This window comes from Phoca vitulina, unplaced genomic scaffold (assembly GCF_004348235.1).
Source record: "Phoca vitulina isolate PV1807 unplaced genomic scaffold, GSC_HSeal_1.0 scaffold32, whole genome shotgun sequence".
Lineage (NCBI taxonomy): Eukaryota > Metazoa > Chordata > Mammalia > Carnivora > Phocidae > Phoca > Phoca vitulina.
In genome coordinates this window covers 19,000,263-19,013,339 of record NW_022589735.1, presented here as the reverse complement: position 1 = coordinate 19,013,339, position 13,077 = coordinate 19,000,263, and the positions used below count along the sequence as shown (strand labels likewise).

At 34.3% G+C, this 13,077-nt stretch overlaps 1 protein-coding gene across 5 annotated transcripts in view; it reads left to right on the top strand.

Annotated features, from left to right (window-relative positions):
* The window catches only part of DMXL1 (Dmx like 1), a 131,462-nt gene that overhangs the window by 18,483 nt on the left and 99,902 nt on the right, over nt 1-13,077 (top strand). For all 5 annotated transcript variants that reach the window (XM_032425410.1, XM_032425415.1, XM_032425413.1 and 2 more), the window contains exons 3-6: nt 218-289; nt 3,045-3,123; nt 8,013-8,145; nt 12,344-12,410. In XM_032425410.1, coding sequence (XP_032281301.1) covers nt 218-289; nt 3,045-3,123; nt 8,013-8,145; nt 12,344-12,410 — 351 coding nt within the window. The remainder of the gene's footprint in view (nt 1-217; nt 290-3,044; nt 3,124-8,012; nt 8,146-12,343; nt 12,411-13,077) is intronic.

The window sequence follows — 13,077 nt, the reverse complement described above, 5'->3', positions numbered from 1 at the left end:
AGGTACAGAGAGATTAACTTGCTGGTTACTCAGTAAGTGACAGTACTGGAATTCTGACTCAGGTATGGTGGTCTCTTAAAACTGATATTCTCAAATATGATAAATGAAATTGTGGGGGGGGGCTTATTTTAAGTTGTACTATTAATTTCTTTTGCTCTTTTGATTCATAAGTAAGTTAACATATCCGTAAGTTTTCTTTCTTTTTTCTTTTTATAAGATTGCAGCATCCTATGGAAATGCTATCTCTGTTTTTGAACCAGTTAACCTACCGAAGCAAAAGAAAAATTTGGTCAGTAATTTATCATTTTTCTTTTAGGAATTGAAATGTCTTGAGTATTAAAAGACACTATTTTTAAGAGTACAAAATCAGAGTGATCATCAGATAAATCGTATAAATTATACTGTGATTAAAAGATAGATGTTAAATGCCACTTCCATATTTAAAATATGTTTTAAATCTTAGATTGAAACAAGTAAATCAAATTGTGTTGATGAATTATATGTGTTTTTTTTCTTCTGACATTTTTCTTTTAGAATAAGTATTTGAAGAGTCACAACTTTAAGTTCGGTAGTTAATTATTGCTAATGGCAAACACCATTATCTAGCGAAGGGTGGCACTTTGTTTTCGGTTTTTATTATCTACTTTTATATAGTTCTGCTTTTTCTTAAGTATTTTGTTCTTAAAATTACATGTTTTAATTGCAGAGTCTTAATGTACCTTCAGGACTTTTTTTTTTTTTGGCCCTTATTGTATCATGTAATATAACTGTTAACAGGTCAATAAGTGTTTTTCTTTATGAAGAAACTATATTCAGAATTAGTTCTGAAAGCTGGTTAAAACAATAGTTTATAAATACTAGATTTCTTGGGTGCTTTAATGCTCTAAATATAATAGATAAGGTTATTTTACCCATTTCTACTGAAGGTTAAACTGGTGATTTAAACCATAGGAAAGAGGATCAGAGTAGTATGGTCTTAAGAACATTATCTTAGGAGCCATAGGACTGCTTTCTTTCTTTCTCTGCTGCTTTCTAGCCATTTGATCCTAAGCCAGTCAGTCTTACGAGGCCCTTTGCTCAATTCTGAAATTGGTTAATAGCTATTCATTCTTCATGGGAATACTGGAACAATGACATGATGTCAAAAACTGTGCAGAAGTATGCTCACTATAAATAATTATGTTTTAATAATATACATACCTTTATATATATATCTTTTAATATTTTTCATTTCATTTTCACTTAGCTCATTAGTATCTTACAAATTCCCTCTGTTTTAGTATGACAGCTGGTTTTTTTTGTTTTTTTTTTTATAAATAAGACAGCAGAGACCCAAAGAAAATTAGTTGGTTGACCATCGGAATAGCTGCTGAGCCACAGAACTAAGTAAAACCAGCTGTATTGATTCCTGAGTGTTGTGAGCATTCTTTTCCCTACCTTATGTAAATGAAAACATTTTCTCTAAGTTAACTGATGCTCATTTTAAAATTTCATGGAAAGAGAGTCCACAGCCCTCCCCTGATTTATATTTGTGTTGTGTATTACCTAATGAATCCAATATTAGAGGCCCTGATAACCTATGAATTCGTGATTGATAGTAGTAGAAATAAGTGATTGCTGTGCTCAGAATGATGTATTTCAAATAGTACTTATAAATATTTATTGAATGAGGTAGCTGACTTTTAAAAAAGAGTTTTGGTTTTTGCCCATTTTCTCATGTACTAAATAAAATTGTTTAATGTAATGCTAAAAATGAGTGAGAAGAGGCTGGTTTATTAGTAGGCAGCACTGACGTTGCAGAAAGGGTTAAACAAAAAAAAGCCTGATGAAAAAGGGGAAAACTGGATCAAATGGAAAAATGGACTTGGAAGGTACACAGAATCTGTAATTTCTGGGTCTACCCAGAAAATCTGTAGATTCTCATAAAAAAGATACTATTTCCTTTCCTGTATACATTCTAGAATATTCTTTTAAGGTGGTGATTCTTCATGAGAGGAACACTTCAGAATCACTGGTTGGACCATGTGTCCAGATCCTGCCTTGGGGATTTCTGTATCTGTAGGTGTGGGGTTGTGACTAGGCACTTCTATGTCTAGTTCTGGAGAGGGTTCTGTTGTGCACTATGATTAAGAACCATTCCTGCAAGGCAGTGTTTCATAAAAGCATATTCTGCAGACCACCTGTATCAGAATCACCTGGGGTGTTCATTTAAAGTACAATTCCTCATTCTGGGTTTTTTGAGCCTGAACTTTTGGATACGTGCCTCAGAACATATCCAAAACATCTCAGGTTATTGTAAAGTATGAGAAACATTACATTAAAAGATTGTTTATGGGTCGCAGTCTTTTAGAGGTTAGTGAAATCAACTTAGTAGGCCACAGCCTGAATTTAAAAGAAAAGGAAGTAAAATGGAAAATGATAGAGTGCATCACGTGTAGTAAGGGTAAACTTAGATTGCATTTATGTGTGTGTATGTTTTGGGTCCCCTCGCAACATATATTTCTTACTGGTTTACAGGTAAAAACTTTTGAAAAAATGTTGCTTTAACGAATGAAAAAATCTTAAATTATATAATATAATGGAAGTATTACATTTCGTAATCTGAGTTTTCACACGTACTTTTTGATCTCAGGTGAGGATGAAACATTAAAAGAGAAGGAAGCCTCAGATAGCACGGACACAGACACATTTAGAATTAAACCTTTGTAACTATAATAATATAAGGTAATCGTAATTTTTAAAATCTGAGGTTAACGAGAATGTTGTCCAAAGTGGCATATACTTACTGGATTTTTGTGCTGAGACAGACTTTTGGACCTCCAGGAATGGGTATTCATTCTCTCACTAATCTCTTCCATCACATATTTCTTATTATTCTCAACTAAACTGAACATTTTGTTCCCCATTAAAAATGACTCATGGTCACTTGTACCTCAAAAAAATGGCTTCCTGTATTACTAAGAATAATAAGCATGAATGTATGTATTTGATACAAAAAGCTGCCAATAATAATTGACTAAATGAGTTTTTTACTTCAATTTTAGGAATTATATAGTCAATGGCAGAAAAGTGGCCAATTTTTTCTGGAATCAATAGCACACAACATAACTTGGGATCCTGCAGGTAAGAAATGGATTAACTGAAATGAAATATCACTTGACTAGGCTGTTTCTTTTATTACTTTCCTGTATTTCAGTTCTGCTTTGTGTGAGATTGTGGGGAATAAAAAATAAGTAAAACATCATGTTCTTTTAGAGCTTATACTGAAATGAAGACAAATATTGACTGCAATACCTATTGTTTTGGGAAAGAGACTTTCATTCTCTCTGGAGAATCAAAGTTTCATTGAAGAGGAGCTTTTTGAACTGCAGTTAGGTAGATGTTAACATTGAGAATGGGGATAGATGGGAGGAGAGAAAAAGAAGTGAATTCTAAGAAGAGATAATGTGTGTATATATCACTTACATATTTCTGCACTAAAAAAAAATCCCAAAGCCATTTTTACTAATCTACTGCAGTGAGCAAAGGCACAGAGAAAGCATAAGGTACATTCTCTTAACGCTTAGGACTTCATTGAGGCTGGAGTGAGTCTGGTGATAAGGAGATAAGACTGCCGCATATTATGGAAGGCCTTTAAAGTTATGCTAAGGTATTTGAATTTAATTCTTTTTGACTATCCAGAAAAATATTATAGGTTTTGAAAGTGGCTCGTGATAAGCTAAGATTTATGGTTTTGTACAATTTTTCTGGTAGCAGTAAATTGGAAGGAACAGGAGGATAAAATTTATAATTATTTATAATTACCTTTGCACAGTATGCATTCACAGTAATCTGAATGAGAAATAAGAATTTATTTGAGGACCTTTAATGTAATAGGTGCTTAATTAATGTTGAATGACTAATGAAAGGAGTGCAGAGATATGAAATGCATTTAGGCGATAGAATTGACATTACTTGACAGTTGGATTTTAGAGTATTTTTTTTTTTTTTTTAAAGATTTTATTTATTTATTTGAGAGAGAGAGAATGAGAGACAGAGAGCATGAGAGGGAGGAGGGTCAGAGGGAGAAGCAGACTCCCCGCTGAGCAGGGAGCCCGATGCGGGACTCGATCCCGGGACTCCAGGATCATGACCTGAGCCGAAGGCAGTCGCTTAACCAACTGAGCCACCCAGGCGCCCCTGGATTTTAGAGTATTTTGAGAATATCTGTGATCACAAGAGGAAGTGTGATATGTAGGAGTTACAGATAGTGGAACATAGGTTTTGTTTGGACATGTGGAATTTGACAGGCTTACATAGCATATAGCAATATCCAAAATACAGAAATTTCTTTTTTTTTTTTTTAAAGATTTTATTTATTTATTTGACAGAGACAGAGATAGCGAGAGCAGGAACACAAGCAGCAGGAGTGGGAGAGGGAGAGCAGGCTTCCCGCTGAGCAGGGAGCCCGATGCGGGGCTCGATCCCAGGACCCTGGGATCATGACCTGAGCCGAAGGCAGCCGCTTAACGACTGAGCCACCCAGGCACCCCAAAAGATAGAAATTTCTAGAATACAAGAAGTTATCTTTGAAACATAGAAGCCATCAGTTTAGATAAGATAGCTTGCATCTTAATATAGTAGATGAACTGGCTGAGAAAAAAATATTTAGAAAACAAAGTTCAGAACCCTTGGAAATTATTTTAGAAGATAAAAGATTATCTTTGAGATACTTTTTAAAAAAATCAGTGTTTTAAAATGTTTTTTCTTATGTAAGGATGTAGGATTGATGCCTTCTAGCTGGTGACGTACATGTATATTTTATGCATACAGTGGAAAGAGATCAGACATGGGTTCAAATTTAGCATGTAGTTTAGTACAGCAGTTAATGTATAACTCTGCTAGATAGTGAGACTTATGTCCCAGATAATGCCTGTTTCTCCATTGATTATTAATAGTGTCACCTTCTGCTCTCAAAAAAGTTCCTATTTGGATGATACATGTTATTCTGTTATAGCACATTTTATTGTAATTATTTGTTTACATGGTTTAAATTTTTGATTAGACAAGGGCTGAGATTCTAGTTTATTCAGCATTTTCTTTATCTTTGAGGGGCCATTATATTAGGCTTCCAATAGGTGTTCATATATTTGACTATAAGTTTTATGATCATGAAGAAGTTACTTAACAGATCAAGAATGGTTAATTCACTTGTAAATTAAGGTAGTATCTATTTCACAAGCTAAGTTTTTAATGATCAGATATGTCAGTGTATTTGAAAGTACTTGGTAAATGATAAGAGCCCTATTTAAAAAAACATAGTGTTAGCAAGCGAACTAGCTACTTGAAGTGTCGTATTTATAACTGCAATAAAAACATTTCATATTAGAATTAAGTGGTATTTCTTTAATAATAACATAATAGTTGCTTGGAAATTTTGTACCTTTGGTCTCCCAGTAATAATGCTTTGGAGGATAGTATTAATGTTAAATTCCTCTGTCATCATTACAGAGTTGTATCAAAAGATAATTACCTATTTTCCTAACTATCTAGTAATGACTTGACAACAGCTTATGACCATTTTCTCTTTATTATGATTAAGTTAAAATTCACATAAAAGTTTATTATTTTTCTTTCTATAATCAAAAAGTTTAAAATTTAATGGTTTGGTTAAGAAATGGGTTATTGTTGTAATAAATATTTGGAAGCAATTAGTATATTATTTTTGCAAGTGAACTTTATTTATAAACAGATTTTAAATATTTTAAGTGAAGTATTGATCGATACTTAACTATATCGATACTTAACTATACTTCACTTAAATATTGAAGTATTTAAGTGAAGTATTTGATCGATACTTAACTATATGCCAGGTATTGGGATATAAAGAAATTTTTTCAGATGATGCTACTAAATTGACTCTAGTGCCTTTGTGTTTGCTCCTGATCCACTACCACATCTGGCTTAAATCATAAGATTTTTCTCTTTAAGACTTTTTATGCTTTATTTCCCTACTTTATTATTCATACCTCTGCCCTTTGTGTTCAAGTCAATGTACCATACGTTAGCTATTTTTGTATCATTTCATAACTGGGATTAATCATTTTGTATTCTGTATTAATTTCTTAATCCTTCATGGTATACCTTAAGTTGAGCTTCAGTTTATGTTAAAGAAAATTTGTAAAAACCGAACTCATGAATACAGCGGTAAGATTGGCAGTTGCCAGAGGCAGGAACGAGGAGTGGATGAAATACATGAAGAACGGGGGTTAAAAGGCACAAAATTCCAGTTATAAAATAAATAAGTCCTGTGGATGTAATGTACAGCATGGTGACCATAGTTAACAATACTTAATTGTATATTTGAAAGTTGCTAAGAGAGTAGATCTTAAAAGTTCTTGCATCACAAGAAAAAAAGTTGTAACCAGTGTGTGGTGATGGATGTTAACTAGATTTTACTGTGCTGACCTTTTTGCAGTATATGCAAAATCAGATCATTATGTTGTACACCTGAAATGAATACCATGTTATATGTAAATTATATCTCAACTTAAAAAAAGAAAACTTGTGTCGTTATACTAAACAGTGTAATAATAACCGAATGTAAATGGAATGTCTCATTGGTGCTTTCTAGCTGTTCATGAGACTTTCTATCTAGTTGCTACTATTTATTGAGCTTCTGCTAAGTGCCTAGCCTGTGCTAGATGGGTAATACATATTATAGCTAATCATTACAGCAACTCTATACACACTTCTGATTTTATAGATGAGAAGAAAATGGAGGCTCAGAGTTTGTCCCACTAGATCAAATTCACATGACTAATTAAGTGACTTATTTGGGATTTAGACACAGGGATTTCTGATCTACATTTGTGTTTTGTCACAGACCCACTTTTGAAATAAAGTGATCTTTCCAGAGAGACACAAATCCACAGTCCTTAATTGCCAAAGTGAATGCCTTACTTATTTTGAACTTTTTGACCACAGATATGTCTCTTCCTTTCTTGTTTTTGTTGGGATGACAACACAGCCTTCTCCTCAGTTACCCAAGTCATAAGTTGAAATCTGTCCTTGAAGCCTCTTGTATCTCCTCTTTTTTAGTTGGTGTCAAGCCTTGAAAATTCTGCTTTTGAAATGGCTTTCAAATTCTTGCTTCTTATTTTCATATTTGATTCAGATCCTCATGATTTCCTTTGTGTGTTGTAGTCAGTTAACCAGGTTTCCCTGTGTTTTTGTTTTCCCTAATCTCATCTATCTCTAGTCTTAATTTTTAAAAAAGAATCTTTACCTTTCTTTGTGTACTGGAGCTTTTGAAAGCATGGTGAAAATTTTGGATTACCTCTCTAGAAAAATGTACATGCTATACAGATAACTTTTGCATATTATCTCAGCAGAGGGAGGTTTACAGGCCTCTTCAGGTCCATCTTTTGATATCCCCCCACCCCAGTTCAGACCCCTTGTTCTAAAATACAGATCCACTTATGTAACCCCCACACACTTAAAGCTCCCAACTATCTATAACAGAGCCCAAATTCCTTATAAACTTCAAAAATGCTTTATAGTCTGACCCCAGAAACTTTTCCAACCTTACTTCTTTTTCCAAGTCTACTGTGCACTTTATTCTGTAGCCATAAACCAGATTATGAATCATTCTTGGGGATATATTTGAACTTTCATGACTTCACGTCTCTCTTTACATGTCTCTACCAGAATGTGAAGTCGTCATGCAAAAGGACAGCACTTCATTTGTCATTGTATCCCTCCCAGTGGCTAGTGCAGTGCGTGGTACAAAGAGGATGCTCATTAAATGTTTGTTAAAGCAGAGATTATATGACCTATTCCCTTTTTTCCCAAGCTGCTCCAACAAAATTAAAATACAGCCTCCTTCCCTCTCCCCCAAATCTTTTGTTATTTAACTTTTCTTAGAAGTTGTGTTATTTTTATAGTATTATATGAAACTCTTGACCATGTGATTTAACTCACTAATTAAATACCTAAATAATAAATGGTGAATAATATATATATATTTTTAGGCAATCGTCTTTTAACTGGTTCTAGCTGTTTGCAACTGTGGTCCAATGCTAACTTGGAGAAACCGTCTGAAGATGAAAATCCAGATAAATCAGATCTTAATTTGGGGGACTGGAGATGCATTTGGCATTGCAAGTAAGCAATTAATTAGGGGATTAAAGTGATAAACCTGTTCATGGTGGGTTTTACTATAAATGCCTTTTAGTTTGTGTAAAACTACACTAACATGGAAGTATTAATTTTTTATTCTGTGATAGGTCTTTTCTTATATACAGAGGATGCACTATTTCCCATGTTCTACAGATTCAATTTTTTTTAATTGTTGAGTAAAACACCTGGAAGGATACATAAGAAACTTGTTAAGCCTGTATGATTATCGTTAAATAGAAACTTGCTGAATTACACAAAAGGAGACAGAGACACTTCCCGTGCTTTTGACTAGAAGTTTTCCTTTTGTGAAGAAGTGTATTTTTCCCAAGTTACTTTATAGATTGAACATAATCCTTGTCAAAATTCCATTGGAATTTCTACTTTTGAGCATGGTTTTAAATTTCTTTTAAAAGGTTAAATATGGGAAAATCAGGGAAATTGAAAGAAATAAAAAAATGAAGATAGCATAGTAAAATGATTTCTAAAGCTAGAGCTGGTCAAGCAGTTTGTTTTTGATGTAGGAACAGATTAGGGTCCGGGATTAGACACAGTTACACAGGGAGATTCCGTATATAAGATGTCATTTTACATCATGGGACAAACTTGGTATCTCTGTGGAGAAGAAAATGAAATTAGAGTCTGTTTCATACCTGACACCACAATAAGTGTCAAAAGAAGGAAACATTGAATTTCTATACAATGAAACAAATAACTAGAAGAAAATACAGGTAAATTTTCGTAATTTAGAATTGCAGTGTCCATCATGGTAGCAACTAGTGACATACCACTTGAAATGTGGCCAGTCTGAATTAAGATGTGCCATAGTATACAACACACACTGGATTTCAAGAACTTAAAGGAAAACAATTTAAAATATAGTTATTTTTTTAATTGATTATATGTTGAAATGGTAATATTTTTGATATATTAGCTTAAATAAAATAATTTATTATTTTTTTAAGATTTTATTTGAGAGAGTGATTGAGAGAGGCGAGCGTGCGCAAGAGCGGTGGGAAGGGCAGAGCGAGAGGGAGAAACAGGCTCCCTCACTGAGCACAGGCTCTGGGCTGGATCCCCAGGACTCCAGGATCATGACCTGAGCCGAAGGCAGACGCTTAACCAATTGAGCCACCCAGGCTCCCCTTAAATAAAATAATTTCACCTGTTTCTTTTTACTTTTTAAAAATGTGGCTACTAGGAAATTTAACATTTGGTTTATGTTCTATCACTACTGCATGAAAAATGCTGCCTCAGATTAGGGAAAGACTTTCTAGGTACAATGCCAGAACTAGAAACTGAAAGGAAGGGAAAGGAAAACATCAGTAGGTGTGACCATATCAATAAAAATTCCTGTAAAGCAGGGAAACTAAAAAGTTGGGAAATATTTGCAATTTGGAGTTAATGCCTTTTTTAAAAGGAGGTCTTAAAAATTAACTAGGAAAAAAACATGGTAAACAAAAATGGACAATGAAGAGAAAAATTGTAAATGATAGTACATATAAATAATAACAAATTAACTAAGAGTTGATGGACCTCACTCAAAATCAAGAAGTGCAAAATATCCAGAAAGAATAGGATGAATAATATCCATTATTAGTGAGTGAGGTACTTTTATATCCTGTTAATAAGGGAATGCAATTGGTATTTTTCTGTAGAGCAATTTGGAAGTATGAATCGACAGACTTAATTTTTTTTTTATACCCTTGAGATACTAACTCCAAGATTCATTCATTCGTGCAGCAAATATTTGCTGAATGTTTATCATGTTTCAGGCAGTGGTAAAAGTGCTTAGAATATAGCATTGACCAGGCAGGGAGAGAGAGACTATAAACCAGTAAACCTGTATGACAATGTTAAATGCCATTCTTCTTGAGTCAGTTTTATATGAAACAGTAATAAAATACATCGGATACCAAAGTGAGAGTAAGGCAGACCTGGTAGAGAGTTTAGAAAGGAGGTTTCAGAGCAGCCGGTTCCATGTATTTTGCACCTCTCAGCTAGATCATATGGGTTTTAAAAAGGGTTAACATATAGAGAGGGAATAGGATTTTGCAAAGAAAATTCTTTAGCAAGAGTTGTCTTTGCTCTGGAGCCTTTCGTGTAAGCTTGTAGAGAGGAAGGAGCAAAGTGTTATATTGCCTTCACCGCAGTGCTTCTGGGCAAACTGAGAATTTGAAATGTGTTTCATGCATTTGGGAGAGGGGAAGAATCTTAAGTTAAATCAAGATCTGAGTCCACAGTAGTAACTTGGACTAGACATACTATTTATTTGAGATGGTTAATTAAGCAGAAAAGCCATGGCACTCGGGTTTCAATTTAGGAGCAGCTGATGATTACACTAATCGGAACACATTGAAACATCGGGTTTGATCACATTCCTGTTGTGATGCGTTTAAAACACTTTCTGTATATGTTAGATGAAGATCAGTAGTATGCTAGAGAAAAGTAAGTACGGTAAGGGGAAGAAGAGTAGAGGTGACTTCTGAGTGTAGACTTGAAGGAAGTGAGGGAGCAAGCCATGTGCGGGGATCTCTGGGAGAAGGATGTTGTAGGCAGAAGGAACCTCAAGCACAGACTCTCCCATCAGGGTGTGCAGGGTGGTGTAGCTTGTGGCTGGAGCAGAGGTCGCTGAGAGGTTATTGTGAGGCGTTTGCCTTTTATTCCGAGTGGGGAAGCTTTTGAGGATTTTGAGCTGAGGGAGCACTGAGGACTGATTTCCCCTTTAAAAGGACCTGCCTTAAGCTGCTGTTTTGAGAAGACCTGGAGACAGAGGTCACGGTCATGGAAAGGATTGTCATGGAGATCAGGCACTTTTAAGTATTTAAGAATATCCTTAGAATTAAGCAGATGCATAAAAATGCATATACAAGGGTGTTCACCGCACCACTTTTTTTGTAGCAGCAACAATGAGAAAATAGCAGTGAGTAGTTAAATAAATTATTTTAAGGCATTGCATATATCTGTAATGGAATAGCATAGCCAGTAAAATAATACAGACCTATATACTTGATATGCAAACATGTTCGTTACATACTTTAAAATAAATATTACAAAGCAAATTGTAAATATGACCTCACTTTCCGTCCCCTCCTCCCCTATATCCTACCACAGAAAGTAGATAGAGAAGAGAGGGTGGAGAGCCGGGTCTGGAAGTCTGTGTGTTAAAATGTTAGCAGTGGTTTTGCCTGGGAATGGGTGTTGTGGTATAGGTGAAACTGATGATTTCATTTTCTTCTTTTCATACCTTTGTATCGATATTTTCTATTACATATTTATTGCATTTAAAATCAAGAAGATAAGTTATTTTTTTAATTAGTTTCAGAGGTAGAGTTTAGTGATTCATCAGTTGCCTGTAACACCCAGTGCTCATTCCATCAAGTGCCCTCCTTAATGCCCATCCCCCAGTTATCCCATCCCCCGACCCATCTCTCCTCCAGCAGCCCTCAGTTTGTTTCCTAGAAGTTATTTTAATTTGGAATGAACTGTGACAGAATTCCTCTTTGGCCTCCTTTACAAATAAATTTAAAACGAATTTATCTAAGCACGAAATGGAAAGCAGCGATAGTGTAGGTGGTCTTGAGATCAGCATATACGGGTAGCCAGATAGGAAGGCAATGAAGGGACAAGAGCCAAAGCTCCTTGAAGAAGAAAAAGGCAAGTGTGCACCAAGTGTATAGGTCAAGCTGACAGGCTGACTCCAGCCTGCTTGCAAGTCCCCCAGTAACCCACACATAATCCTTAATTAGGTAAATGCTACCTTAAGGGAGAATTCATTTCAAAATCTTGATTTATTGTCCATGAAAATGTATGTTAGAGTATAGATATCTCAGGGCTTTGGAAATTAGATTTCCAAACTGAAAAATGAAACCTTTCTCTTTCTCATATTCTAAGGCAATGAGAGCTATGATTCTTTGTCCTAAGCTTTAAAGACTGATGATACCAGTCATTCTTGCATGATTCTTATACATAGATAATTTCACATAAAAATAATTTTTATATTTAACTTAAACATTTATACTTTTCATTGTATATTTATGAGATATACTTAAAATTGAATTTGAAACTTGTGTTATCACAAAATTTTCCATTATTTGAAGCAAGTTGCTGAACATAGTTTATAGAAGTAATATTGAATTCTCTCTGATTTTCCTTAAAAATTATTTCTTACCTGTTTGATTTACAGAACTGCTTCCCAAATTCATTTAATGAAATTTTCACCAGATGGAGAATTTTTTGCCACTGCTGGGAAGGTAATTTGTGAAAATGCTGTTGCTGTTGGTTTATTTTGACAAATCAAAAACATGAACTGGCTTCATTCTTTTAATTTATTTACATTGAAAATATTTTCTATTAAAATGTTAAATAGCAAAAATTGGCTAAATATTATTGTGTTAAAAGGCAATATGGTATAATTGAAACATAGACTTAAAGGTATATCTGGATATAAATCTGCCATTTACCAGCTTTTTGATTTTGGTCAAGTGGTTAATCTTTTTGAGCAAATATAAGGATTTACAGACTTTCTAGGAGGACATTTGTAACCATTTTCATGTTTCTACCTGCTCATGTCAGAACAGTATATTTCCTTGAAATTATTTATTTGTAGTCATTGGTTCACCGAATGGTTCACTTAAAACTGATTGTATGAAGTTAATTGTTCTCATGGATCGTAGCTTTCTGTAGAGGGAGGGTGTGAGATACCCTAAATCCTCAGGGAGGTTTTTGTTAGGAGAGAAGATTGACGTTAAGCATGGGAATGCAATTATAGCTTAAAAGCAGAACCTGGTACGTTCTAGTCCCCTTGTTTTCCCTTACTCCCCAAATTAAGAGATGCTGTTTTAATTATACTTAGAATATTTTTATTATATTATTTTTATTATTTTATATTTTAATTATTTAATTATACTTAGAATGTTT